At 42.9% G+C, this 27,862-nt stretch overlaps 1 protein-coding gene across 10 annotated transcripts in view; it reads left to right on the forward strand.

Annotated features, from left to right (window-relative positions):
- Positions 1-27,862, forward strand: part of CSGALNACT1 (chondroitin sulfate N-acetylgalactosaminyltransferase 1) — a 333,772-nt gene that overhangs the window by 237,207 nt on the left and 68,703 nt on the right. For all 10 annotated transcript variants that reach the window (XM_073902605.1, XM_025885941.2, XM_025885937.2 and 7 more), the window contains one exon: positions 1,597-2,521. In XM_073902605.1, coding sequence (XP_073758706.1) covers positions 1,894-2,521 — 628 coding nt within the window. In that variant the 5' untranslated portion in view covers positions 1,597-1,893. The remainder of the gene's footprint in view (positions 1-1,596; positions 2,522-27,862) is intronic.

A 27,862-nucleotide genomic window follows, 5' to 3' on the forward strand; every position in this document is an offset into this window, starting at 1 on the left:
TAAAGTCAATGAGCCCATTATGGTTGATTATATTTTCAGCATAGAGAGAATGCTAGAAGGAGCACCTCTTTCTTCTCCTAGAGGTCCTGAAGTTGCTAATTGACAGGAGTCCTCTTCCAGTCAGTAAATGGGACAGACCACCAGTAAATGAGATGATCATTGACCCAGAATCTGGATTTTCTGGGTTGGATGAAGACTCTGTAAAGAATAATTTAGTTATTGTGGGAATTATTTAAAATGTCAGATTTTTATAAAATGGTCAGGACATAGTATCCTCAGGGAGCTTGCTTTTAAGAGAAGTTATATAAACAAAGATGCAGCTAGGAAGATTTTATAAAAAATCTCCCTAAGCAAGAAATTTTATTTGCTTTATTTTCCATTTATCGTTATTTCTTTCTGTTTTCTGGCTCAGAAGGGTAGGGGGGAGACAAGGAAAGGGGATTGAGGGGGGAGGGAGAATACTGAAGGAGTGTTCTCTGAGGTGTCCGTAATGGGTGGAGGAGGAAGGACGGGAGCGTGGGGCAAGTGAAGGAGGCAGTTTAGGTTGGCTTCTCTGGTGTTACAAGGGGTTTGGAGTTGAGGTGCCGAGCACGGATTTGAATGAAAGGCTCTGAGATCTGTCCGGGTATTCCTGATGATCAGTCAGGACACAAAACTCCTTCTAGAGGCTGGAGCAGAGACGTGCCTGGGCTTTGAGTCCTGACAAGACAAGTATTTCTGATCTCTGTTCTCCCAGCCCCATCCCTTTCTGTGGTAAACTCATCATCCCCGGTCTGCAAGCAGAGTTGGAGAGCTAGCTGCAGCAACTGTCCCAGGACTCTGTCTTATTATGTTATCATCCACATTTACTATTTACATATTTGAAGCTCCAGAGGCTTCCCCCACTTCTCATCAGAAATTTGAAGACCTGGGGCGCCTGGATGGCTCAGCTGGTTAAGCGACTGCCTTCGGCTCAGGTCATGATCCTGGAGTCCGTGGATCGAGTCCCGCATTGGGCTCCCTGCTCAGCGGGGAATCTGCTTTGCCCTCTGACCCTCCCCCCTCTCATGTGCTCTCTCTCTCTCAAATAAATAAATAAAATCTTAAAAAAAAAAAAAGAAATTTGAAGACCAGTCTGAGTCAGCTCTCAGCCCTGCCCTGAGTGAGTGCACACAGGTGAGTGCAGGTAGGCCTCACCTTCCACATCTACCACTGCTGGGCAGGCCCTGGCTGGAGAAGTCCCTTCCCACAGCTTCAGTTTCATTAAAGTTTTGCTTTTTCCCTTCTAACCATCTATACCATCTAACCATAATATGTGCCCTTGTGGAAAAATTTATAAGATAGAGAAAAGTGTAGAGAAGCAGGAAAATCACCATTAAAATTCACATTTTGCCATATTTCCTTTGAATCTTTTTCCTGCATCCTTTTTATTTTCTGAGCACAGCTGTGCACATGCGTATTGGTATTCTGATTTAGAAACATGTAATGGTATTTAATCCCCTGTCATAAGCATTTTCTGTAAGCCTCATGGGACGCCTATTGAATATTGGTTGCCACGGTCAACGTAAGGGTATTATCGTCTCGATTAAGTGGTATTGCCGTTTGATCTCTTCCCAGGTCCTTGCTTGTGGTCTGCTGCACATCTGGAGGCTATGATGAGAATGAATGTGAATGCTTGGAAGTTTCACCGAACTGGTTGCTCCTGCCTAGATCATCCTTTCCAAGTAGGAAAACTGCTCCACGTGGTGGTCGACTTCAAGGGACCAGAGCCATTGTAGAAAGAAATGGATGAAAGCAGCCTGGGGGGCCCCAGACACGTGCTCCTTGCGGTCTAGTCCAGGGAAGCCCTGCCGTGGGGCCCTGGCCTTCTGGAATGTGGCCGGGTGTGGACGCATGGCTGACTGCTGAGTGAGGATGCTCCGCCGGGGGCTGCTTGCGTGGGTCTCCCGGGTGGTGGTTTTGCTCGTGTTCCTCTGCTGCGCCATCTCTGTCCTCTACATGTTGGCCTGCACTCCGAAAGGTGACGAGGAGCAGCTGGGGCTGCCCAGGGCCAGCGGCCCTACGGGGAAGGAGGGCTTCCAGGCGGCGCTGCAGGAGTGGGAGGAGCAGCACCGCGACTACATAGGCAGCCTCAAGAGGCAGATAGCGCAGCTCAAGCAGGAGCTGCAGGAGAGGAGCGAGCGGCTCAAGGCCGCGCAGTATCACCCCAGCGACGCTGCGGGCCTGGGGCTGGAGCAGGGGCCCCCGGAGAAAACCCAGGCAGACCTGCTGGCCTTCCTGCGCTCCCAGGTGGACAAGGCAGAGGTGCACGCTGGCGTCAAGGTGGCCACGGAGTACGCCGCTGTGCCTTTCGATAGTTTCACGCTGCAGAAGGTGTACCAGCTGGAGACCGGCCTGACTCGCCACCCCGAAGAGAAACCCGTGAGGAAGGACAAGCGGGATGAGTTGGTAGAAGCTGTCGAGTCGGCCTTGGAGACCCTGAACAGCCCTGTGGAGGGCAGCCCAAATCAGCGCCAGTACTCGGCCTCGGATTTCATAGAAGGTTGGCAAGTTTGTGAATTGGGGTGGAAGGCGGAAGGAAGGGCAGCTGGGTCCAGGCACCCAGGCAGGTCACAGTTGCAACAGGCTGGCAGCTGGCTTTGGGCATGGCTGGTAGAAAGTGTCATGTGAGCGACAGCAAGGGTATATAGCATGGATTTTTATTTCTCAGAAATATCCATTCTACTTACTTTCTCATGAAAATCACACTTACTGAGGGGACAGGGTTCATTGCTCCCTGGCAGAGGAAGGCAGAAGTTCTTGCTTTCATTAAAAAAAGAAATAAAATAAAGCAAAACATAAACAAAAAACATTGAAACTCAAATCGAGGATGATAGGCAGTTTTAATGGATCTCTTCCCTGGGGCCTTCTCCTAGAGATCGGGCCTTGTTATCAGGCCCATGAACAGGAGAGTGATTGTAAACATGTGGTCTACAGCACTTACCATTTGCCGGACACTCTTCGAGAGGAACTTTATACTTACTGATTCTCTTTTTCTCCTTAATGACCCTATTAGGGGGATGAGGAAACCGAGGTTTAGGTTAATTAAGTACATGACCTAAGGTTGCTCAGTTAGCAAGTGACAGAGCCAGGATTTGAACCTGGGAAGTCTGATTCCAGAGTCCACATCCTTAACCACTAGGTTATATTGTACAGACCACCAGAGCGTATGAACACTAGTGAGATGAACGGCTCAGCTTTTTTCATGGGCACAGAGCAGCCTACTATTAGTCTGTGTTTGTGTCTAATTTTAGAAGAAAGCAGCCTTGTCTCATTTCTTGGAAGATTCATTAATATCTTCTTACCAGCTTTCCCTTGTTACTGGGGCAAAAATCAACTAATAATTTGGGAGAGGAATTAACTTTCAAGGTCAGCCAGCTCTTCCGCCTGTTTCTGGAGAGAATCTACTTCAACTTCCCAGACGTGTGGCTGCATCCTTGTCACCCTGCTCCCAACTTCGGTTATATAACCGCCCTCTCATCAGCCTACAGGCAAGACGGACTCTCCTTAGTCATATCAAAAAGCCCGTTGCTGCTATTTATGCCTCTTCTCTTTGGACACTTCCCCATCTTATGATTTTTTTCCACTTTATATGTGAACCATACATCTGTGCAATTTTGGTAGAGAATTATTTTTCATATACCTCTAGCCAGGTAAAGAAATCTTTTACAAGATCAAGCTTTTGGTTGTCAGGATTTTTTTGTTGTTGTTGTTCCTCATTTATATGAGGTATTAAAGATGCCTGGCACATTTGGCAGCTAGCAAGTATAAGCAACATGGTTAGTAAGAGTTCGAAATATCATGATGTTGTGGCATCACATTTTATCGTGCTTTGGAGTTTATGAAACCTTTCTGCATATAGTACCTTACTAGCTGACCCCCAGGGAAAGCCATTAAACATCCTTAAAAAACGAATCCTGGTTGCCACTCACCCTGGATATGCTACAGGAGCTGCCCCCACACAAAGCAGTTTCAAAAGAACTTGATTACACATCAGTGCCTGCAATTTGAAATGTTTGCCCTTGTGACTTTTCATCTGCATTCATATTTGAAACCTCTGTCTACTTTTCTGCATACAGTATCTTAATACACAAGGCCTGTTCTCGCTCAGCAGTGACACAGGCCTTTGATGCCTGAGTTTCTTTGCTCTGAGATATGGCTGACTTTCTGTCAGAGATGCTGTTCTCCTAGCTACCCAGTGTTGCTTCTGTGTGTGGCACACAGCCTCTGTTGGAAGGCAGATCCGTCCACACGTGTCTTCCAGATTCAGTGAAAGTCTAGTCAGCTACTTACCTAAGATGACAACAGATCTGCAGAACCCAGAACGAGTATGGGGATTCTTTGTTTCAAGAAATAATAATAAAAGCACATGGAATGCTTCCAGATGACAATAGTTATGCAAAGCTTAAAGCTGACTGTGAGGCAGGTGGCACGATGACATGAGCACGGGGAGCTGTGTGACTTTGACCAAGACCCTTAAGCTCCATTGAGACTCGGTTTCCTCATCTGTCCTTACAGACTTGACTTAATGTCCCCCCAGTCCCTACCCACCCCAACCCTCTGCAAAACGCAAAGCACGGCTTCAACTTCTTTTCTTTTTAGCTTTGCCAAGTGGACTGTCCCTGAAGAGTAGTCTGCCACCCACTCTGCTGGGTGAGCAGGACATGCCACCAGCCCTTTGGGATCTTCCTCTATAAAAGGAGGAATTCAGGTATTTTATCAGGTGTGGACTGACTGTGGCCACTTCCTGGGGCGGTGTGAAGCTTGCAGAGGAAGAACGCCACACTGACGATGATCTGTTACCTATATTGATATAATTATTTTCTGTCTCTGAAACAGAGGGAACGGTATGTGGCTCCCTCTTCCCTTTCCTCCGTGTTTTGTTGGCATTGATTTTTCCGTTGGCTTCTTACATAAGAGCATGATTTTTTTTTTTTTTTAACAACTATCTGGGAAAAGAAGTTAAGGTAGAAAAATGTGATCAAATCCTGTGCCTTAGGATGCCTAAATGTTTATCTCCTCAAGCGAACAGAAAATCTTTATGTTTGTGGTTTAACTATTCCTTCAGTATTTAACTCTGAGTGGCATAACTTCTAGCTTTGTTTTCCTATTTTTCAGTAGACTCTTGGACATAAATTTGACATGGTTCCATAAAACAATTTAGCCTTCCAAACCATTCCCCTTTCACAATCCAAGCATCTGAGAATATGAATCTGCCCGAGGCGTTTGTGTCTACTCTCTCCATGGGGTTGCACCTCTGCTGCCCTCCTCCAGCTTCTGCAGCTTAGTGGTGGCCCGAGTGGGTCAGATACTAACAGAGTGGGTTTGGGGGCGGGGGGGAGCCAAACCATGATCCACGAGAAAGTGAGGCTTTGAGGGCACCCTGAGATGCATTTAAAGCCAGGGGCATGGAAATCATTATAAAACCTTAGTCGCTTTTCTACCATAAATACTGACCTTCTGTGCTCAATGACCAACACCCCGTGCTTTCTGGGAAAGAAAGCTAAGGCAAGGAGTGAAGATAGAGTTTTTGATTTCCATTGTTTGTGTCTCACTGTGACCTCTAAGGGACACCCTGTGACCCCTTTGCTAAAGCTGTTTTGGACAAGTCAAATCCATTTCCAGGTCCTGGGTACATTGAGAGCAAGGGGCTTGGGGCGGTGAGGACAGGAAGCGGGCTCTTTGCTCAGCACGCATTTCGGTGATAGGCTTCTTTGTCAGCAACTTTGTGACTGGGGGTAGAAAAGGGAAGGCAGGCGTTCGGATGCAATTCTGGCCATTTCTGGGGATCATGGTGCAGAAATAGGGGAGAGCTGGGGTGGGCGTGGGAGGGGGATTCTGCACAGTGGGTGGGTCTAACCTGTTTCGGGTTGTGGGGAGAGGTGTTGGCAGGTGGGAAAGAAGAAGGACTTCAGGTCCTGAGTTGGGCCTTGGTTCTCGGCCAGCATCTTCAGGGCAGTGAGGGCATTCGAGCTCAGGACAGCCCTTCTGACCGTCTCTCACCTACTGTGTGCTGGAGCAACCTCGTTGGCTCACTTCTAAGTTCTGAGTAGGCCCACAGGGTATTGGGGTCCCTGTCCCTTCTGCCCCACTTCCTACCTCAGATCTCCACCTTTGTTTGTTGATGCCTTAATGTCCTTTAAGGAGGGAGAAGCACTTTTTATTCTGAAATCAGAGATAAAAGGCTTAAGTGCGCATAAATGGTTTGAGGCTACACTTTGAAGAGGGAATGCTCCCTGTGGTGATGCTGGGAGAGAAGGTGGCCCAGCTTGGGATTCGGCCAGTGGGCAGGACTCCAGCCCTCCACCAGGACAAGTGGAAGAGCCCCATGCTAGAGTAAATGCTCTGCAGTCGTAGAAGAGTTTGAAATTCTTAATAATTTTGAAATGAGACCTTATGTTTTCGTTTTGCACGGAGCCCTACAAACTAGGTAGCAACCCACCTGCAAAGCTGAGAGGACAGGAGGGAAAGGTGAAGAAAGAGGGGGGCAAAATGAGGGGGTGAGCTGTGCAGTCCGGTGCTTTTGCTGAGGGTCAGCTCTGTTGACCTTCGGTGTGCTGAGACAAATGGAACCTGTGTTTGACATACATCCTATGTGTACAGGGTATTTTGTCACAAAACTGCAGAAGCTGGCAAATCTGACCTTCTGGTGTATTTTCCTTGTGCTTGTGCAAAGCAATTTTGTTCCCAGGGGATTTTTTTCAAAAATTGAGGTTGTCCCTGTTCTCCTGCCTTGTTTCCTGTTAAGAACTGGCTACAAGAGCACTTGTGAAAGTGGGGCATGTCCAGGATGGACGAACTTGGCTTTAGCGGGAGCAGGGAGCGAAGGCTCAATGGAGAGAGGGTTTGAACTGGGGCCTCACACCAAGTGGAAGGATGTGTGCAGTGGGGGGGAGGGGGAGACCCAGGCAAGGAGCCCCTTCATGGGAATGTATGGCCAGGGCTGTTGCTCAGACTTCGGTCCACTCAGCCCCTTCGGGAAGGAAGTGGTGTTTACAGAAAGGGTCTGTAGTTTTTTAACCAGACCCCTAATTTATCCCCTCTTAGAGTCATGAGTGAGGTCTTGCACCAATGCGTAACCAATGTGCATGGATAGGACACCTGTTATTTGTGCAGGATGTCCCCAGCTGTTTGGGGGCTGGGAAAGGAGGCTAAAGCTAGGTCTCAGTCTTGAGGGACCTGATTATGTAGATGGGGAGGCACACCTCTGAGAGACTGAGGGTTCAGTGGGGGGCACCCTTTGTGCTGGGGTCTTCAGAATTGGTGGCTGGGTGTAAGCCAGATGGTCAGGGAAGATGTCAGAGGAGGCTGGATCTGAGCTGGTCTCTAAAGTTGAGAAGGGGTTACTGGAGAGGGAATGAGGCAGCAAGGGGAGGGGTACCAGAAAGCCGACTGACTCCAGAATAGGATTGGGGTATAGGCTTAGCGTGGAGACCAGCCTGGTCATCATGCAGGATCTGAGAGTCACTAGGAGTGGACTTCACGGGGGCCCTGAGGGCTGGGCATAGGAGTTCAGCTCAACAGGAATCATCTGGATCTGGGGTTCGAAGGTCCATCCTTCCCAGGAGTCAGTGAACTCAGCTCTTGGGTCCCAAATAGCTCTCCTCCTCCTTTTGCTTGCGGTGGTTCCCAAGTGCTCAAACAATTCAGCATCTTGGAGGTCCCGTGGTCAGAGATGGGCCTGCCATGGTTTGTCCCAGGTGTTCTTATGTCTGTGCCCTGGGCACTATTTCTGACAGTGCCCACACTCTGGTTTATTTAATCCCCTCTTTCACCAGACAGGTAGACATGCTCATTATCTCTGTCTCACATCAAGGTCACTCCTCTGGTGGGTGTCAGGGCCAGGAATCTAGTGCTTTCAATCTTGGATCCCCACATGCTGCGTCTCACCTCTGATGGTCTCTGACCCAATACACACGCTCCTCTGGCCCCGGAATGTGGTGGGGAAATCTTTTAAAAACATGTCCAAGGTGTGCAGACACCCTTGGGGGAGGTCCTACACTAGTGAGTTCTATAAGGTTGGGAAGAAGTTTTAATAGGAAGAGAAGGAAATACCTGAGCTCCTGGGGGAGACAAGCAGACGAAGACATAAGAAGAAGCTTCGAAGAAAAATCCTTCACCTAACTGAGGGCAGAACTGACAGCGTCTAGGAGCCTTTAGCACAAAGAGCTTTATTTAAACTGCTCAGACATGCATTTCTTCTCAGAAATATTACAACTTTATGGAAAGAGGTTTGAAAGAGGTGTGACTATTGAATTCAAAACAGCTAGTTGAAAGCTGTTGAGGAGCTGTTTGGTATGCTTGTCTGTTCTTTAAAAGACAGGGTTTACTTTTTTTTTTTTAAGATTTATTTATTTGAGAGAGGGAGAGTGAGTGAGCAGGGGGGAGATGCAGAGGGAGAGGGAGAGAGACTCTCCAGAAGACTCCCCACAGAGCAGGGAGCCTGACACAGGGCTTGATCCTCAGTCCCCGAGATCATGACCTGAGCTGAAATCAAGAGTCAGACACTTAATTGACTGAGCCACCCAGCGCCCCTTACCTTTTTATTATTGTCTCCAAAACATATTGCCTTACCTAGGTAATCCTGGAGGACTCCGCGCTTATTTTTTTCCAACTTCATTTCCTCCTGCTTCCTCCTGCCCTTCCCGTCCTGCCACTGCATCCCTGTCTTCTTGTGCCTGCCCTCACACTCCTTCCCTGTGCGTGTTCCTTCGCCGGGAAGACCCTGGCTCCCAACCTCTCCGCCCAGGATCCTATATTCTGTACGATGTTCTTCTGTGAAACCTGTTCCCAGGCTTCCAGCTGAAGCTCCTGCTCATTCTGCCCAGTGTGGCAGACTGTATGGTGCTTTCTCCATCCGGTTTTATAGCTCTTCCTTTAGACTCAGCCCATCTCTACTGACAGCATCCAGCAACAGTTGCAGCCTACAGACTTACTGCCAGTGGCAGGAGCCTTAAAGTCTAACTCCACTGAGGTCCATGGCGTGCACGAGAGGGAGCCTGGCCTTCTGACTCTCCTCCCCCCCCATGTGCAGTGTGCTCCTGGACCACGCCCCACCCAGCTTTCAACTCCCGATGAGTTGTAGACACTGCACAATTAGTATGTATCAAAGAAATTGCTTAAACCTTTTGGAATAAAAGTGTATTGAAAATCCTAGGTATGCCGGGTTGCCTGGGTGGCTCAGTGGGTTAAGCATCTGCCTTCAGCTCCCAGTGTTACAAGGGCTCCCTGCTCTGCGGGGAGTCTGCTTCTTCCTCTGCCCCTCCTCCCACTCGTTCTCTCAATCTCTCTCTCTCTCAAAAAGATAGATAAATAAATAAATCAATAAATCAAATCTTAAAAAAATGAAATCCTAGATATGCTCAATACTCACCTTACAAATCTGCTCTGCTCTTAAATTTCCATTATAAATTAGGTGTTTGGATTAGAGGATATTTTCGATAGAACTAATACTGTAAATACTACTTGGGTTCCTTGGACACACCACAGATCTGATTTAAACTCCAAATTCAAACAAACTGGTGCTTGCCAGAGGGGAGGTTGCGGGGGAGGTGGGGAAATGGGTAAAGGGAAGTGGGAGGTGCAGGCTTCCAGTTATGGAATGAATAAGTCATGGGGATGAAAGGTACAGCACAGGGAATATAGTCAATGGTGTTTTAATAGCATCGTATGGTGACAGATGGGAGCTACACTTGTGAGCACAGCATAATGTATAGACTTGTCAAATCACTATGTTGTACACCTGAAACTAATATAACATTTTGTGTCTATTATACTTCAAAAAAAAGGGACGTTACCCTCCCAAAATTTTTTAAATAAATAAGTAAAAGCAAAACAAAAGCTAAATAAACAAATTCCAAACTCAAGAACACAAATGCTAGAGATGAGAGATAAGTAAGTGTGGAGAGTACTTTAGAAAATTATTTTAGTTTTCTGTTCTAGGCATTACTAGTACATTCTCAATGTAGTACCTAACAGTAAAGCCATTTTCAAAACCTTTTTATTTTGAAATATTTTAGAATTACTGAAGAGTTGCAAAAGTAGCACAGAGTTCCTGTATATACCCTTTCCCCAGCTTCCCCTGATGTCAACATTTTATATGACCATGGTATAATTATCAAAATGAGGTAGATAACATTGGTACAGAACTATTAGCTAAATTATTCCTGGGTTTTGTTTTGTTTGGTTTTTGTATTTCTCCTACTTGGTGTTCTCCGAGTTTCTTTGACCTGTGGTTTGGTGTCTGTCATTCATTCATTTTGGGAAATTCTAAGCCAGTATTTCTTCAACTATTTCTTCACTCCATTCCTTCTCTCTTCTGGAATTCCAATTATATATATGTCACACTGCTTGACATTGCCTCACAGCTCTTGGATGTTCTGTTTCTTTGTTTTCACTTTTTTACTCTTTGTGTTTCAGTTTGGGTAACTTTTAGTGATCCACCTCCAGTTAACTGATTCTTCCCTCAGCAGAGAGAGGGTCACTCGTGAGCCCATCATCCAGGGCATTCTTTATCTCTATTACTGTATTTTTAAATTTCTACATTTCCATTTGATTCTTACGGCTTCCATCTCCCTGCTGAAATTACCTGATTGCCCAAGTTGTTCACTTTTTCTGCTAGAGCCTTTGACATATCATAGCTATTTTAAATTCCTTGTCAGATGCTTCCAGCATCTATGTCCTATCTGGGTCTGGTTCTGATGATAGCTTTGTGTCTTGGATTTTTTCCTGCCTCATAATTTCTGTTGGAAGCCAGATATCTTGTGTAGCTAGCAGAGACTGAGGTGGTGTTTATCCCTGGAGATGGCACACTTCTCCTCCTAGGTCTTTAGTGTGTGGCGGGGGGGTTCATCTAGTCAGCAGTGGGGCTGGGTTTGAGGTTTGTTGTTGCTATGGTTACCCTCAGAGCACCACAGCCTTCAAATTTCTCTTGTGATACCTTGTGTTTAGAGTGGAGGTTGTTTTGCCTGAGCATCCTCTGCTCAGCCCTGCAATTTAGGTCTTCCCTACTCACCTCAGAGAAGGTCTTCTGTTACTTCTCTCCTGTCCCTCCCGGCAGTTCTGTTACTCGTTATTCAGGCTTGTTGGCTTCGGCCTGCAGGAGGGTGATGAAGTCCCTGGTGTTCTGACTAAATCTCAGTCTTACACAGGCACTGTGTCACTAGGTCTCGGGGTGTTCTCCTGATCTACTTCCAGGAATAAGGCTTTTTTACTTTTCCCTTCCCATAGTTGCAGTGAGTTTCACCAGTTCCTTGAGGGTGAGAATGTTCTTTGCCTAAGCTTTGTGTTTCAAGAAGAGGAGGCAGGAGAGACTGGGACAGGAGGAATTTCTTGCCCCCTCCTACATGGCGGCTGTCCTCTCCCCTGGCCTGCACTGTATAGATATTTTCTTTCTTTCTTTCTTTCTCTTTTTCTTTTTCTTTTTAAAAATTGGAAGTATAACTGACATACAATATGCTTTTAGTTTCAGGTGCACATATATATATATATATATATATATTTTAAATTTTATTTTATTATGTTATTTTAGTCACCATACAGTACATCGTTAGTTTTTGATGTAGTGTTCCATGATTCATTGTTTGCGTATAACACCCAGTGCTCCATGCAGAACGTGCCCTCCTTAATACCCATCACCAGGCTAACCCATCCCCCCACCCCCCTCCCTTCTAAAACCCTCTGTTTTTCAGAGTCCATAGTCTCTCATGGTTCGTCTCCCCCTCCGGTTTCCCCCCCTTCATTTTTCCCTTCCTACTATCTTCTTCTTCTTCTTTTTTTTTTTTTTAACATATAATGTGTTATTTGTTTCAGAGGTACAGGTCTGTGATTCAACAGTCTTACACAATTCACAGCACTCACCATAGCACATACCCTCCCCAATGTCTCTCACCCAGCCACCCCATCCCTCCCACCCCCCACCACTCCAGCAACCCTCAGTTTGTTTCCTGAGATTAAGAATTCCTCCTATCAGTGAGGTCATATGATACATGTCTTTCTCTGATTGACTTACTTCGCTTAGCATAATACCCTCTAGTTCCATCCACATCACTGCAAATGGCAAGATTTCGTCTTTTTGATGGCTACATAATATTCCATTATATATATATACACACACACACACACACACATATATACCACATCTTCTTTATCCGTTCATCTGTTGATGGACATCTTGACTCTTTCCATAGTTTGGCTGTTGTGAACATTGCCGCTATAAACATTGGGGTGGACATACCACTTCTGATCACTACATTTGTATCTTTGGGGTAAATACCCAGTAGTGCAATTGCTGGGTTGTAGGGTAGCTCTATTTTCAACTGTTTGAGGAACCTCCATACTGTTTTCCAGAGTGGCTGCACCAGCTTGCATTCCCAACAACAGTGTAGGAGGGTTCCCCTTTCTCCGCATCCTCGCCAACATCTGTTGTTTCCTGACTTGTTACTTTTAGCCATTCTGACTGGTGTGAGGTGGTATCTCATTGAGGTTTTGATTTGGATTTCTCAGGTGCACATATATTACAAAATGATCCCCATCTGTCACCATACAAGTTATTACAATATTATTGACTGTATTCCCTATGCTGTGTGCTACATCCCTGTGATTTATTTATTTTATAACTGGAAGTTTATACCTCTTAATCCCCTTCATTTATTTTGCCCCCCTCTCCACCCTGGGAGCCAACAGTTTGTTTCCTGTGTCAATGAATATTTCTGTTTTGTTTGTTTATTGGTTTTGTTTTTTAGACTCCACATATAAGTGAAATTACATGGCATTTATCTTTCTTTCTCTGCCTGACATTTCACTTAGCATTATACCCTCTGGGTCCATCCGTATTGTCAAAAACAGCAAGATTTCATTCTTTCTATATATCTATCTATTTATATGCTACATTTTCTTTATCCATTCATCTATTGATACACACTTAGGTTGCTTCTGTATCTTGGCTATTGTAAATAATGCTGCTGTGAACATGGGGGTGTATATACCTCTTTGATTGGTGGTTTCATTTTTCTTCAGAAGGAGAATTGCTGGATTCTATGGCAGTTCAGTTTTTAATTTTTTGAGGAGTCTCCATACTGTTTTCCATAGTACACTCATTTATGTTGCTACCAGCAGAGTACAAGCGTTCCCTTTTCTCCTCATCCTCGCCAACACTTTTTTATTGTTTTTTTGATAATCGCCAGTCTGACAGATGTGAGGCAATATCTCATTGTGGTTTTCATTTGCATTTTCCTGATGATGAGTGCTACTGAAAATCTTTTCATGTGCCTGTTGGCCATCTGTATGTCTTTTTTATTTTATTTTATTTTATTTTACTTTATTTTATTTATTATTATTATGTCTTCTTTGGAAAAATATCTGTCAGGTTCTCTGCCTATTGTTTAATCAGAATTTTTGTTCATTGATATTAAGTTGTGTGAGTTATTTATGTATTTTGCATATTACTTCTTATTGGATGTATGATTTGCAAATATCCTCTCCCATTCAGTAGGTTGACTTTCATTTTGTTGATAGTTTTCTGCACTGTGCAAAACCTTTTTAGTTTAATATCATCACATTTGTTTATTTTAGCTTTTGTTGTCCTTATCTGAGAAGCCTGGTCCAAAAAAATGTTGCTTAAGACTAATGTCAAAGAGTTTACTGCCTATGTTTTCTTCTAGGAGTTTCATGGTTTCAGGTTTACATGCAAGTCTTTAATCTGTTTTGAATTTATTTTTGTACAGGGTGTAAGATAATGGTCCAGGTTCATTCTTTTGCATGTAGATATCCAGTTTTCCCAACACCATTTATTGAAGAGACTGTCTTTTCCACATTGTATATTCTTGCCTCCTTTGTCATAGATTAATTGACCATATAAGTGTGGGTGTATTTCCGGGCTCTCTCTTCTGTTCCATTGATCTATGTGTCTGTTTTTGTGCCAGTACCATACTGTTTTGATTACTACTGGTTTGTAATGTAGTTTGTAATCAGGAAGTGTGATACTTCCGGCTTTGTTATTCTTTCTCAAGATTGCTTTGGCTATTAGGGGTCTTTCATGGTTACATACAGATTTTAGGATTATTTGTTCTGGTTCTATGAGAAATGTCATTGGTATTTTGATGGAGATTGCATTGAATCAGTGGATTTCTTTGGGTAGTATGGACATTTTAACAACATTTATTCTTCCAATATATGAATATGGAATATATTTCTATTTGTGTCATCTTTAATTTCTTTCAAGCTAGTTTTCAGAGTACAGGTTTTTCACCTCCTGGGTTAAATTTATTCCTAAGTATTTTATTCTTTCTGATGCCATTGTAAATGAGATTGTTGTCTTAATTTCTCTTTCTCAAAGCTCCTTATTAATGTCTAGAAATGCAACTGATTTATGTATGTTAATTTTGTAACCTGTGATTTTGCTGAATTCATTTATTAGTTCTAATAATTTTTTGGTGGAGTCTTTAGAGATTTCTATATGCAGAATCTTGTCACCTGCAAATAGTGACAATTTTACTTCTTCCTTTCCAGTTTGGATGCCTTTAATCTATCTACCTTTCTTTCTTTCTTCCTTCCTTCCTTCCTTCCTTCCTTCCTTCCTTCCTTCCTTCCTTTTTCTTTCTTTCTTTCTTTCTTTCTTTCTTTCTTTCTTTCTTTCTTTCTTTCTTTCTTTCTTTCTTCTTTCTTTCTTTCTTTCTTTCTTTCTTTCTTTCTTTCTTTCTTTCTTTCTTCTTTCTTTTTCTTTTTTCCCTTTATTTGTTTTTCTTGCCTAATTGCTGTGGCTGTGACTTCCAATGTGATGTTGAAAAGAAGTGGTAAGAGTGGTTTTCTTTGTCTTGTTCCTGGTCTTAGAGGAAAAGCTTTCCATTTTTTACCATTGAGTATGAAGTTAGCTGTGGGTTTGTCATATATGATCTTTATTAAGTTGAGGTATGTTCCTTTTATACCCATTTTATTGAGAGTTATTTTTCATAAGTGGATTTGAATTTTGTCAGTTTTTTTTTTGCAGCTGTTGCGATGATCATATGATTTTTATCCTTCATTTTCTCAATGTGGTATATCATGTTGGTTGATTTGCAGATATTGAATCTTCCCTGGACTAAATCCCACTTGACCATGGTGTATGATCCTTTTAAGGTATTATTGAATTTGCTAATATTTTGTTGAATATTTTTGTATCTATGTTCATCAGGGATATTGGCTTGTAATTTTCTTTTTTTTTTTTTTTTAATGATGTTCTTGTCTGGTTTTGGAATCAGAGTATTGCTGGCCTCACAAAATGAGTTTGGAAGCATTCCTTCCTCTTCAATTTTTTGGAATAATTTGAGAAGGATAGGTACTAATTTTTCTTTAGATGTTTGGTAGAATCCATTTGTGAAGCCATCTGGTCCCGGACTTTTGGTGAGTTTTTATATGACGGATTCAGTTTCATTACTTATAATTGGTCTATTCAGATTTTCTATTTCTTTGTGATTTAGTCTTGGAAGGTTTTGTGTTTCTAGGAATTTATCCATTTTTTTCCCTAGATTTTTCAGTGTCTTGGCATATTTCAATTTGTTGGTTGTAGTCTCTCATGATCCTTTGTATTTCTGTGGTGTCAGTTGTAACCTTCTCTTTCATTTCTGACTTTATTTATTTGGGCCCTCTATCTTTTTATCTTTATGAGTCTGGCTAGATGTTTATTAATTTTATCATTACAAATAACTAGCTTTTAGTTTCATTGATTTTTCTATTGCTTTTTAGTCTCTATGTCACTTATTTCCACTCTGATATTTATTATACCCTTCTTTCTACTGACTTTGGGCTTTGTTTTGCTTCATATGAACACTTTAAGACTTTCTGATTTTTCTTTGTGTACTTAATGAAGTTCCTGGAGAAAGAGTCTGCAAGAGAGTACAGAGTTCTCTACTTTTTTGAACCCTAGGGACTTCCCTTTTTTGCCAGCCTGCTCTTAGCCTCCATCATTCTGTTAATTACTTCTTACAAGTGTCCAGTTGCATATATCCCAATAAATGAATGCTCAGGTCTCTTCTCTACCTGCGGGCTCCTGTCTCTCCTTAGATTTTAGGTCAGCTCTTTGTTCTGTGAGCTTTGCACTCCACTAAGTCAAAAGAGTCTTGAATTTGAATTCAGTCAGCTCTTTTTTCATTTTAAATGATGTTTCTTCAAGCTCATTATATCCTGGAGTGGAAACAGAAATGTGAAACCACTTCTTAAAATAATAATTTAAAACCTATTGATTATTTTGTCTACTTCTGTTTCTCTACTAATCAATAATCTCTTCTCAAATCTAGTTTCAACCATCATACACAATCCAACAGTTTAAAAGAACTTAATTGTATTGATTTTACTGAGTGAGGATGCTCTGGTAACATCCCAAATCTGGAAGTCCATTATTAGAAGATTTACTTTGAATGAATACCTCAAATTCCATGATCTCTTTTCTGTGACCAACAATCAAAGGAATGGCATTGTTAATTAAAACCCTGTCTTATACTCTATTCTTTATTTGAATTTTTATGTTTAAGCGTTGAACACTTGGATTTTTTCTCAAGTGTTATATTATCATACGAAGTAAAATTATTCTTATTGTGACAATTTATAATTTACAAATACACTTCCCCAAATTGGTGGTGTTGAGCCATCCCTGTCTTCTTCATTGCCAGATTCTGGGGTTATTATTTTCCATCTATGTTTTCCTTTCCCTTTCTAGGATCCCTATTATCCTCATGCCAGTATTGATATCAGTCCTATGTCAACCGGACTGGGGGAGTTAAAAGAGTAGTAGGGGGAAAGGAAAAGGTAATACCTTGTTCCCACCTCAAATATCCACGTTTTTTTGTTTTTTGTTTTGTTTTGTTTTGTTTTTTTGCATTTCCCCTCCCCCTTGCAGGCCTGGAGACACCAGCTGCCCCATCTCCTTATCTCCACCCCACACAAACCCTCAGTTAGGAAGTAAGCCAAGACTTTAAAACCCCAGGAGGCTATTCATCACCTCTGAATCCTGTCATGATCCTTTATCTGGGGGCTTAATCCCAGGCAATCACCTCTGCTTCCTTCCTTCCCTGCACCTGTCCTCCTGATCTGGAGCTGGTCCCCTAACCCACCATCACCAGTGACTTAGAGTTCCCTCATCTCCAGTCCCCCACCTGTCCTATTCAAAATGTTGTCCCAACTTTTGAAGTTATATACACAGTCATGTGCTTGGGTTGATTTATATAGCACGATAAATGCTATACCACAGGTACATAATGGGTTAAAGAGGTTTTTGTGGGGTGGTGTGAGGACTTCACCACAACAGATCATATTGTTTCTGTGCCTTCTGAATGACTTACAAATACACTTTGAACATAGCCTATTTATAAATAAAGGACTATCCCCTGTATTTCCTTTGCATTGTGAATGTTGCTGCCAGTGACAGCCAGTGTTTTTCCTGCACTGCAAGTCAGAATCTATCAGATTTAGCCAGGAAAAGGCAGCATATGGTGGCAGTGATGAGACTATTTTGACTGTAAGCAAGAGACAGGGTCTATGAAGTGTCTTTCCTTTCTCCATCTGTTTCCATTGAGGTTGCTGATCTGAAGTCAATATCCACAGAGAGATACGGGCTTGTTCTTCTTCAGTGTCAAAGGTCTGCTAAGCCTTCTGCCCAGATGACTTTACTCTCATTATAGGACCTGTAGGAGCTGAGGTGGGAGAGAGAGAAACACCAAGAAGAATGGCTCCATTGTGGAAATGCTTGCCTAAATCCTACCTGACTCTCCTTCTGCCCTCAGCCTCCTGTTTTTACTGAGGACACAGGTGACCTTTCCAACCTTGGAGGGTTCCATTTGGTTTATCAATGGTATGGAAAATGCAATTCTGAGAGATGACATCATCTGAAGGTTTTTGAAAGGAAGATACTGATGGTAGAGAACCGAGCCAAGAAGAAATTAAATTGCAAGAGGAGGCAATTGGGTTAAGCACTACTTAAAACTTCATAGCTTGTTAAATGTGGGAACAGATGGGTAATGGGAGACAGTGGATTTATGCTTTGAGATTTTTAAAGACTTGGCTATTCAGTGGTCTTTTCATTCATTGGTTATGCCCTATGCACGAGACCTTGTCAGTGCTGTGGATAGACAAAGTTACACAGAGAGTCCCTGGCCCCTCAAAAGCCCCAGGGCCAAGTGCGAGGGACACCTATGTACACAGATGATGTCAGCAGAGTCACACTTTAAACAAGTGATACAGGGGAGAGGAAATTAGCATGGTCAGAAGGCATCAAAGGGAAGGCTACCCTTAAACTGGGTTTTGGAAGATGAGTAAGAATCGGCTCAGACCAAGGGTGTGTATGGGCTGTAGGGAGGAAAGCATTTTAGGCAGCAGGAGTAATGTGGGCAAAACGTGGAAGCAAGTAAAGATTGGTGGATTCAGGGGATCAGATAATGCTGGAGAGTTAAGCAGAAGCATGATAGGTCTGGGTGGTAGGAGAAGTCATGGCAAGAAGACAACACTGAAGAATTAGGCAGGGCCACAATTATCAAGACTTTTCTACACTGAGGGTTTATAGTTTACCACACAGGGCATATGACACTATTGGCTTTTAAATTGTGTGTACATTTATTTTTTGGCTGGGTTGTGATAGCATGATGGAGGATATATTTGAGTGGGTTAAGAGTAGATGCAAGTTTGGAAAATAGTTTGGTAGTTCCTTAAAATGTTAAACATAGAGTTACTATAAACCCAACAATTCTACTCCTAGTTATAGACCCAAGAGAAATGAGAACTTACAGTCACACAAAAAGTTGTACACAAATGTTCATAGTGGCCAAATGGTAGAAACAACCCAAGTGTCCATCAGTGAATAGATTGATGAACAAAACAGGACTATCCATACAACAGAAAAATATTCTCTATAGAATGAAATGAAGTCCTGATACACGCTACAACATAGATGTCCCTTGAAAGCATGTTAAGTGAAAGAATGCAGATGCAAAAGATGACATATTGTATAATCCTATTTATATGAAATGTCCAGAGCAGGTAAATCTATAGAGACAGAAAGTAGAGTATTGGTTGCTGAGGACTCTGGGTGGGTGGGGCTGAGGAGTGCCTTCCAGGAGGTACAGGGTTTCTTTTTTAGGGAGATGAAATGCTCTAAAATTAGATTGTGGTGGTGGATGCACAACTCTGTGAATATAGTAAAAAAGATGACTTGGATACTTTAAATGGTGCATTGTTTGGCATGTGAACCATATTTCAATAAAGCCACTTATAAGTAAATAAAAATAAATATAACACTTTCTGTGTCCTCAAAAAAAAAAGTGAAGGCTGGTTGACTAATGAGAAGGCTCTAAAATTAGCTGAGGGGACGAGGGTTCCTGGACTGAGGCTGCTGCAGGGGGATAGGAGGGTGGGAGGAATGCTCAGTACTCCCAGGAGAAGGCAGTTCTTCAGGCTTAACCATAGAATCCTAGGCTTTTCTATAGACATTTCTCAAGAGTGTTTGATGAGTAAGCTACTATGATCATATTTATTTTTACCATGGCTTTTTCAAAAAAAGATTTAAGGCAGCTATAGTATTTATTGATGTCCTATCTCTTTCTTATATGTAAGTGCTAAATTATATCCTTCTTATATAGGACACAAATATGGGCAGGCACTGGGCAGGGGAGGTGGGGTGGAGGCTGATAGAAGGAAGACCCAAATCTCAGTTTTACTATAAGATTCATTCCAGAGGCAGAAATATGAAAAACCTCTGTCAACTGATTGTCTTACAAATGATTTTCCAGTTTGTCAGTAATCTTCCAAACATGTTACCGTTAGTTTGAGGCTAAGCACTGAAGCGTACTAAGTGAAAGCATGTACACCGTCGCTGGGTGGGTGCCTGTCAGCAGGGAGGGGGGCTCAGGAGCTGGAATGGCAGGATGGAAGGGCCAGACCAAAACACAGCTGGGCTTCCAGCTGATATTGAAGTGGAAGATGCCATTATCATGAAAGCCTTTAGGGCAAAACCAAGTCAGACAGGGGCCTGAGGCTGACACAGGCAAGGCTTGGCCCTAGTTGGCGGGCCGGCCCAAGCAGGGTACATGGCACAGCATTCAAGGGACTGGACACAGATAGAAATTTGGGGTTCCACTGCACACCAAGAAACAGGCCAGAGATGCAGGCTGAATCAGGAGATGAGGAGCAGTGTGCTGGAACCTGAGGAGGCCAGTGAGTTTACTACCCTGGGATGATTATTTATTCAACAAACATTTATTGAATGTCTACTGCATGTCAGACATAGCCCAAGGGTATGTTGGTTGATCTCAGGATGAGGGCTGTGTGCTTCTCTGAAAAGGAGCCTTCATGGTTCTCATGTAGATAATACTCTGTTACTTAAATCCTGTATATTGCTAGACATTTTCTAAAGGATTCTCACTATTTACCAATGTTCCTTTAAGACTAGAGTTTAAACACGTTATTCATTTTCAAGTTCATGGCCGAACCTCCTTGAATTATGAATATGTTTATGGTCAATAAGTAAATAGAATTTATTATTAGTACAGAGTGTTCTTTGGCCTTCCTTCCATGCTTAATGAAATCATTAATCTCTGTAACCTCTACCCACAAACTAAATTGCACTGGAATTCATGAAAAATAGTACTATATGACCTCATATAAAGTGTATGGATATAAAAGTATGTCTTAGTACCCTTCAATTATGTACCAAATTTATGCAGAATCAGTCTTGCCCTTTGCAGATTATTGGACAATAGAGAGACACACATGAAATGCTAAGAGTGAAGTCTAAAAAGACCTTACTTTATTTCATTAAAGATACACATGAACATGACACAAGTTCTTGCTTAAACTTAAGTCCAGACAAACATCATGAAAGGAAAATGGGCAAAAAATATGAACAGACCACAAAGGAAGAGATACAAGTGTCTGTTATACCCTTGAAAAAGCGAGATATAGATAAAAATGAAAAGAAAAGTAGCATGTCAAATTGCCATAATTTAAAAAATGACAGTATGTGGCAGTGGTGAGGGTGGGGTAAAATGAACATGTACATTTACAGAAATGAAGCCAAATGTCTGACATCAGGAGGTGAGTAACATCATGCAGTATCTATAGTGGAATATCATGCAACTGAAACCATTTATTCAGTAAAATGGGGCAAAGCCTATGCCATGAGAAAAACTAATTTTAAATGCAAAAATAATTACAAAGTTACATCTATCTATATATCTATGTAAAGAAAAATGATTTAGGGGCACCTGGGTGGCTCACTGGGTTAAGCGGTTGCCTTTGGCTCCAATCATGATCCCAGGGTCCCGGGATTGAGTCCCGCATCAGGCTCCCTGCTCCGTGGGGAGGCTGCTTCTCCCTCTGCCTCTGCCACTCCCCCTGCTCGTGTTCTCTCTCTCTCTCTTTTTCTCTCTCTCAAGATCTTTTCAAAATGATTGAGAGGATAAAAATACTATATCAAAGCATTTATGGTTTTGTGCCTAAGTGGTACAATGATAGGTGATACTGTGTTTTCCAGACATTCTGCTTTGAAAAACTGTTAGTCTTACACCTTGCAAAAAGATACCAGTGCTTGAATCATGGTATGTTGATATCACTAGGAAAGAAAATAGTATTTGACCTCCTAAGAGGGACAAAATCTGGTGATTGAAACAGAGAATTCATGGTGGTGGTATTGGTGTACTTTCTTCCTGCTTCCTTCATCCAACTGGAGAGTGAAAAAGAGAAGAAAAACTGTAGGTCACTTTCTCAGTCTTGGCCAATCTTTACCCTAAACAACAACCTTGGAGGAAGCAGCCGCCTCACAGGGGTGAGAGTGCTTTTCAGGAAAGGTGATTATTAGCCTCTTGGAGGACATTTGAACACAGCTTCTTTGTGCCTAAGTTCCATTCCTGCCTTCTTCATGATGGATCCCAGGTATCCATGCTGGAGGGAGCGGCTCAGCAGAAGGCTCCCTGTGGGTGCAGATTTGCCCTCATCAGTTAGCTCTGACGGGCGGTGGCTGCGGGGTGTCATGGTCCCTGGACAGGTTTGGCAGAACCTTCCCACTGCCATGACCAGCTGCAGTCCGCCAAGTCCCTGTCCTTGGGGCCTCTTACATTACTCTCTAACTTCTTTTTTTAAAACCCTCTTAGTGCTCCTGTGAGAGGAATGGGAATTTTAAATGGCAAGAGGAAAGAGAACAAAACACCTCTTCTTCCTCTTGTGCCAAAAAGACACTACTGTCGGTGGCGCCTTTTTTTTAAGCCTGTCTCTCCCTTTTCCCTTCTTTCCCAAAAATATGTTTTGCAGTCAGTTTGTGAAAACTAGTGTGAGCTGCGACAGCCTCCCATACGTGGCCTTCCATCTGTAGCTCAGTCTGTGTTACATGCCGTATATTTAGAACACCTAAATTAGTAGTGCTCCGTGTGCTATTTCAAGAGGAGCTGGAAAGTCAGATGGAAGAGCAAGGCTATTGATCAGGAACGGCTTCTGAACGGGGTTGGCTCATATCCTCGAATCCCAGAAGTTAGAGATATTTTGGGGACATCAAGACAACAGATGGTCTGTGAAGGCAGCTGGCCCATGTGGTAATGAGTCCACGGAGGCAACTGGTCATTTTCTGAGCTTGGAGCAGAATTCTACTTCTGTTTGTGCCATTCAAGTTGTGGACAGAGGCTTCGGTTAGAACTCATAGACCCTGGACATGTGTATAAATGAATCATCACAAGTGGATAGATAGCAGCTCAGCTTCGCTTCCCAAGTAAAAGGTTCCTAGCAAAGAGATGGAAGGAATTTTTGTTTTGTTCTGTTTTTAATTTAAAGTTGGAGATACTCAACTGTGTTTAATAGGGTTAGGGAAAGATGTCATTGTCAAGGGAACCCGCGAATATACACTTGATGGTGCAGACCCCACACACTCCTCTTTCATAGCATTTGTGTCCCGTGATTGCTAAGTTTTGTGGGTCCCCCCACTAGACTGAGATGAGGGACCATTTTTCATATCACTTTGTAGCCCTAACACTAAACAGTGTACCTGGTACACGCATGATAAACATTTGTTGAACGAGTACCTGAATTCACAGAGGGTGTAGGAACAAGAGCAAAGGTAGAGAGATTGCTCTTGCCCAGGAGGAAAGAGAATGATTCCCTTGAGACCTAAGGAAAGAATGGCTCTGCGGAGTAATGCGTAAATTTTTGTTGACTTGATTTTTCCTCTGGAAGAGAAACTAGGAATTTAAGGTCTAGACATATAAAAATTTCCACTGTCTAGTCAATAAATGTTTGACAGTGATGATTTAATATGACACCTTTATTCCTCTGTATCTCTGTTTCTCGATTTGAATCTTTAAGGTAGAAAGCTAATTTAATTGTGCATTTGCCATTCCTATTTTCATAATATCCTGTTTCTCTCACTTGGTCCCTCTTCCTTTCCTTCTAAGGACACCCTGCTCCCACTGCGATTCACACCACTCTCTGCCATTCACCTGTCTTAGGTGACCTGGCTTTTCCATCTCTCATCTCCATACTGTACCTGTAGGAGATACATCTCCTGCCCTTCACGCGGAGGCCATTGTTTCTTCCTGGCCACACACAGTCAGAATTGCTTATCATTACTTTTCAACAATCTCAGCTCTGTGTAAAATGAGAACCCTCCAATTCTGCTATGACTTGTGGGCAGGTAAAAGGGTTCTCATCCCAATTCCACTGTGTTATGTGGGGGTTTCCCACACATCCAACAAGTAGTTCTCTGACACCAGCTGAGTCTCCTGCAGTTCCGTTCAATTCTGACAACTCTCTGCCTACAGATAGCATCAGCTCTCACAGGGTAAAGGCTCAGTCCCCTAAGACCGCCCTCCCCCCTTTCAGATGCTGGGCGCAGGCTGATTGTCACTGTGCTTCTCACTGACCAGCTGTAGATTGGAGAACCTGTCCTTGGGTCTGATTAATTTGCTAGAGTAGCTCACAGAACTCAGAAAAACATTGTACTTGCTAGATTACGGGCTTATTATGAAAGGATATGATAAAGTATACAGATGAACATCCAGATAGAAGAGATGCACAGGGCGAGGTATGTGGGAAGGAGGGCAGAGGTTCCTTGCCCTCTCTGAGCACGCCACTCTCCCTGTATCTCCACCTGTTCACCAACCCTGAATCTCCCTGAACCCGCGTACTTTGGGAATTGTTATGGAGGTTTCTTTGCATAGACAATCAATCACTAATACCATTTTCAGCCTTTCTCTCTTCTCAAGAGAATTGGGGGCAGGCTGAAAATTCTAGGCTTCTGATCATGGCTTGGTCTTCTGGTCACCACCCCCATCCAGGAGCCCATCCAGAGTCACCTCATTAAAACAAAAGACTCTCCTATCACCTACGAATTTAGGAGGTTTTCAGGAGCCCTGGGTCAGGAACCAGGATCAAAGACCAAGACCAATTAGTAAAACAAAAGGTGCTCCTAATGCTCTTCTCACTTAGGGAATTATAAGGACCTCGGGAGCTCTGTGTCAGGAACCAGGGACAGAGACCTATACATAGATTTTCTATTATCTAACAGTGGGAACGTTTATCAGACAATCCCATCCTCATGCTGTCTTCTCTTGTAAGTTTGGCTTCAGAGTCAGGCTGCCTGATTTAAATCTCAGCTGAAGCATTTAATTGTGTCATGTAGACAGGGTGCTTACCCCCTCTGCTCTTCAGTTTCTCTGATCTGTAAAATGGACATTATTAATACCTCCTGGGGTTTTTGCAAGGAATATATGGATTAACACATATAATACACTGCTTTTGGAGCAGTGCCTGGCACAGTAAATGTTCATAATTATGACTGTTCTTTTTGTTATTTCTTGGTAGGCCTGAGGAAAGCATTTTTATAGCCCCAGAAATTTTTTAGACTCTTTCCCTGGCTCCTGATACCCTTTTGAACTATAGTTGATTTTCTCTAAGACACCATTGAGACAAGCAGTGGGTTCATTTCCCTTTCTTGACTCATCTCCAAAATATCATTTAAAAAAAACAAAATTAAAAGTTTCTCAGTGAAGACATTTTGAGAAGTTCTCTTCACAAAGTTAGAATTCTGATCTAACCCAGTATTATCGTTCGGGGTATCAGTGGTCATATTTGAGATGTCTGTAGGATTTTTTTTTTTTAAAGATTTTATTTATTTGACAGAGGGAGAGATAGCAAGAGCAGGAACACAAGCAGGGGGAGTGAGAGAGGGAGAAGCAGGCTTCCCGCCGAGCAGGGACCCCGATGCGGGGCTCGATCCCAGGACCCTGGGATCAGGACCTGAGCCGAAGGCAGACACTTAACGACTGAGCCACCCAGGTGCCCCTGTCTGTAGGATGTTAATCATAGTTTTTGCGCATACAGTATCTGTCGAAGTGAGAGACTGTCTCTTGGGAAGTGTATGATATGGAGAATTTTGGATGTAGGATGAATACCAATGTTTGCTTACATTTATTTCAGCATATCTTGAAATGTGAGTTTTCTTCTTTCTCATTTCTTTCTCTGAGCTGCTGTGCTCCAATCTAAAACCCGAAGCCTGCTTTGGCTAGAAAGCGCAGTGATTTCATGGCCCCTCCAGTGTTTTCCTAATTAGAATCCTATTAGGAGACAAATGGCACGGGAAAGATGTGACAGTTGGCGTGTAAAGAGGCGCTGGGCTGCAAGGGGCTGTGAGCACAGGCGCGTACCACACCCCTTGGCTGAAGCAGCAGACAGACACTGTGGTTTGGGCTATGGCTTCTTGCGTGTCGGGGTTTGTGAACAGCTGAGTCTTTCAAAGCCTGACCATTTTTCTTGTCTGGTTTTTACCCATTATTTTTTATTGACTTTTCATTCATGTTAATTGCTATTAGATTCTAGTTTCTCTGGCCCAGGGCTCATTTGTTTTGCCCTTTGCACCCAGGGCCAAGACTCCGCCATGGTCTTGACATGTGATGGTCCCTTCCTTGACTATGGGCTGTGCTTTTTGGATCTGGAACCAGCTTGAGTAAGCCAGAGCAGCAGTAATAAAAGAAATTCATCCTTTTATTTCCAGATACCATAGCTACTGTTGGGAGGTGAAATGGTCATCTCTTCTGGGTATTGGTTGGAGTGAAATCATTTGTCTTTTTAAAGCAATACTGCATTTTAGGAAATAGTTTTTTGTAATGCTTTTCAAATATTAACATGATAGATGAGTCTCTGGGGTAGAACATGAGTAAATGTTAAAGCATAAGCGTTCAGTAATAACATTTAAGCTCTTTAGGGTTGTCAGCTTGAGAAAGAATTGAGGTAATTCTTCAGAAGGAAAGCATCACATGAAAGTGTGAGTTGACATCTGAATTTGGGTTAACTTTCTTCCCCAAATACACTAGTTAAAGCTGTACTCTTTGCCTTGGCTTCTTCAGAGGACGTGCAGTAGATCCCGAGACCCAATTCACACAGACATTAACTAGTAGATAGCCTTTTTAGTTCCCATTCATTCAACAACCACATGGAGCATCTGCCACTTGTCAGGCGTGCCCCTGGCATTGGTGATCTGGAGGTGAACACCCAGACAAAAAGCTAGACTCATGGAGTTTACGTCCCATTTGGGGAAGAGACTAAACATAAACCTAACTAAGCAAATTATATCGTAAAAGATAATTCTCTTTATATGAGAAAAATGAGGGAGTTTAAGGAGAGCATGGGCTGCTGGGGAGACTTCTACCATCTTAAATAAGATAGACTAACCATTGTTGAGAAGGCAACATCTGAAGAGAAACCTGAAGAAGGTGAGGGAGCAAGTCATTCATGCATCTGGAGGAAGAGAATTCCAGAGGCAAGAGCAGCTGGTGGACCAGCTCTGGGCAGTAGCCTGTCTGTGTGCCCAAGGAGCACATGAGAGGCATGTGTGCTGGGACAGGGCGGGTAAGAGGGAGGAGAGCAGGAGGGGCAATAAGGGTTGAGGGGGCACATCATGTGGGCCATTTACCCTCAGTGAAATAGGAAGACCCTGGCTAGTTTTAAGCAGAAAGTTCACATGATCTGACTTAAGTTTTAAAGGGATTATTTTAAAAAACTAATGATGTGTGGTGACTAACATAATAAAATTAAATTAAAAAAAATAAAGGGATTATTTTAGATGCTGTGTTGAGAGTAAGCTGTGGGGTGGCAGGGTGGAAGCCGGGGGACCATTAGGTGGGTATCACAGTACCAGGCAGTAACCAGCATGGTTGTGGCTTGGACCAGGGTGGTGATAATGGAGGTGGTTAGCAGTGGTCAGATTCTGGGCATATTTTGAAGGTAGGACCAGTATGGTGTGCCAGTGGATTGAGGAGAGAAAGAGAGGAGTCAGAGATGACTGGGAATTTAGCCTGAGCAACTAGAAGGGTGCATTGCTCTTAATGGAGATGGGAAGTCTCTGGATGGAGCATGTGCATGTGTGCATGTGCATGTGTGTGTGTGTGTGTGTGTGTGTGGTTGGGGCAGTTGTAGATGTTTTTTCGATATCTAAACTGCACGAAGCTTGTTTTTTTGAGAAAATTATTAAAAAATGTACTCTGATAATAGATTTCCTAAAAAACATATACACAATACATTGAAATATATATATGTATATTCATTTCATTCACTCAATAATTTATAAGTTCTTATGATGAGTTAGGCACTGAAACAAGAATAAAAGTTTCCTTACTCTAGGTGGGCAGCCAAGTTAGCAGGTGATTGGTGACAGTGATAGGTGCTATTTTGTATCACAGAGATTATGCACATACTACATGGGAGCGAGCACATAGAAAGGAAATATATCAAACCCACACTTGTAGATTGTGGGGAGGACTGGTTCCCAGGAGAAGATATTCTGTGCTGAAGTCTTCAGGGAGGAAAGGGAGCTGGAAAGGGAGGGGAACAGGTAGGCTGGAGATGG

This window comes from Callorhinus ursinus, unplaced genomic scaffold, assembly GCF_003265705.2.
Source record: "Callorhinus ursinus isolate GAN/ISIS: 27379988/994484 unplaced genomic scaffold, GSC_fseal_2.0 scaffold17, whole genome shotgun sequence".
Lineage (NCBI taxonomy): Eukaryota > Metazoa > Chordata > Mammalia > Carnivora > Otariidae > Callorhinus > Callorhinus ursinus.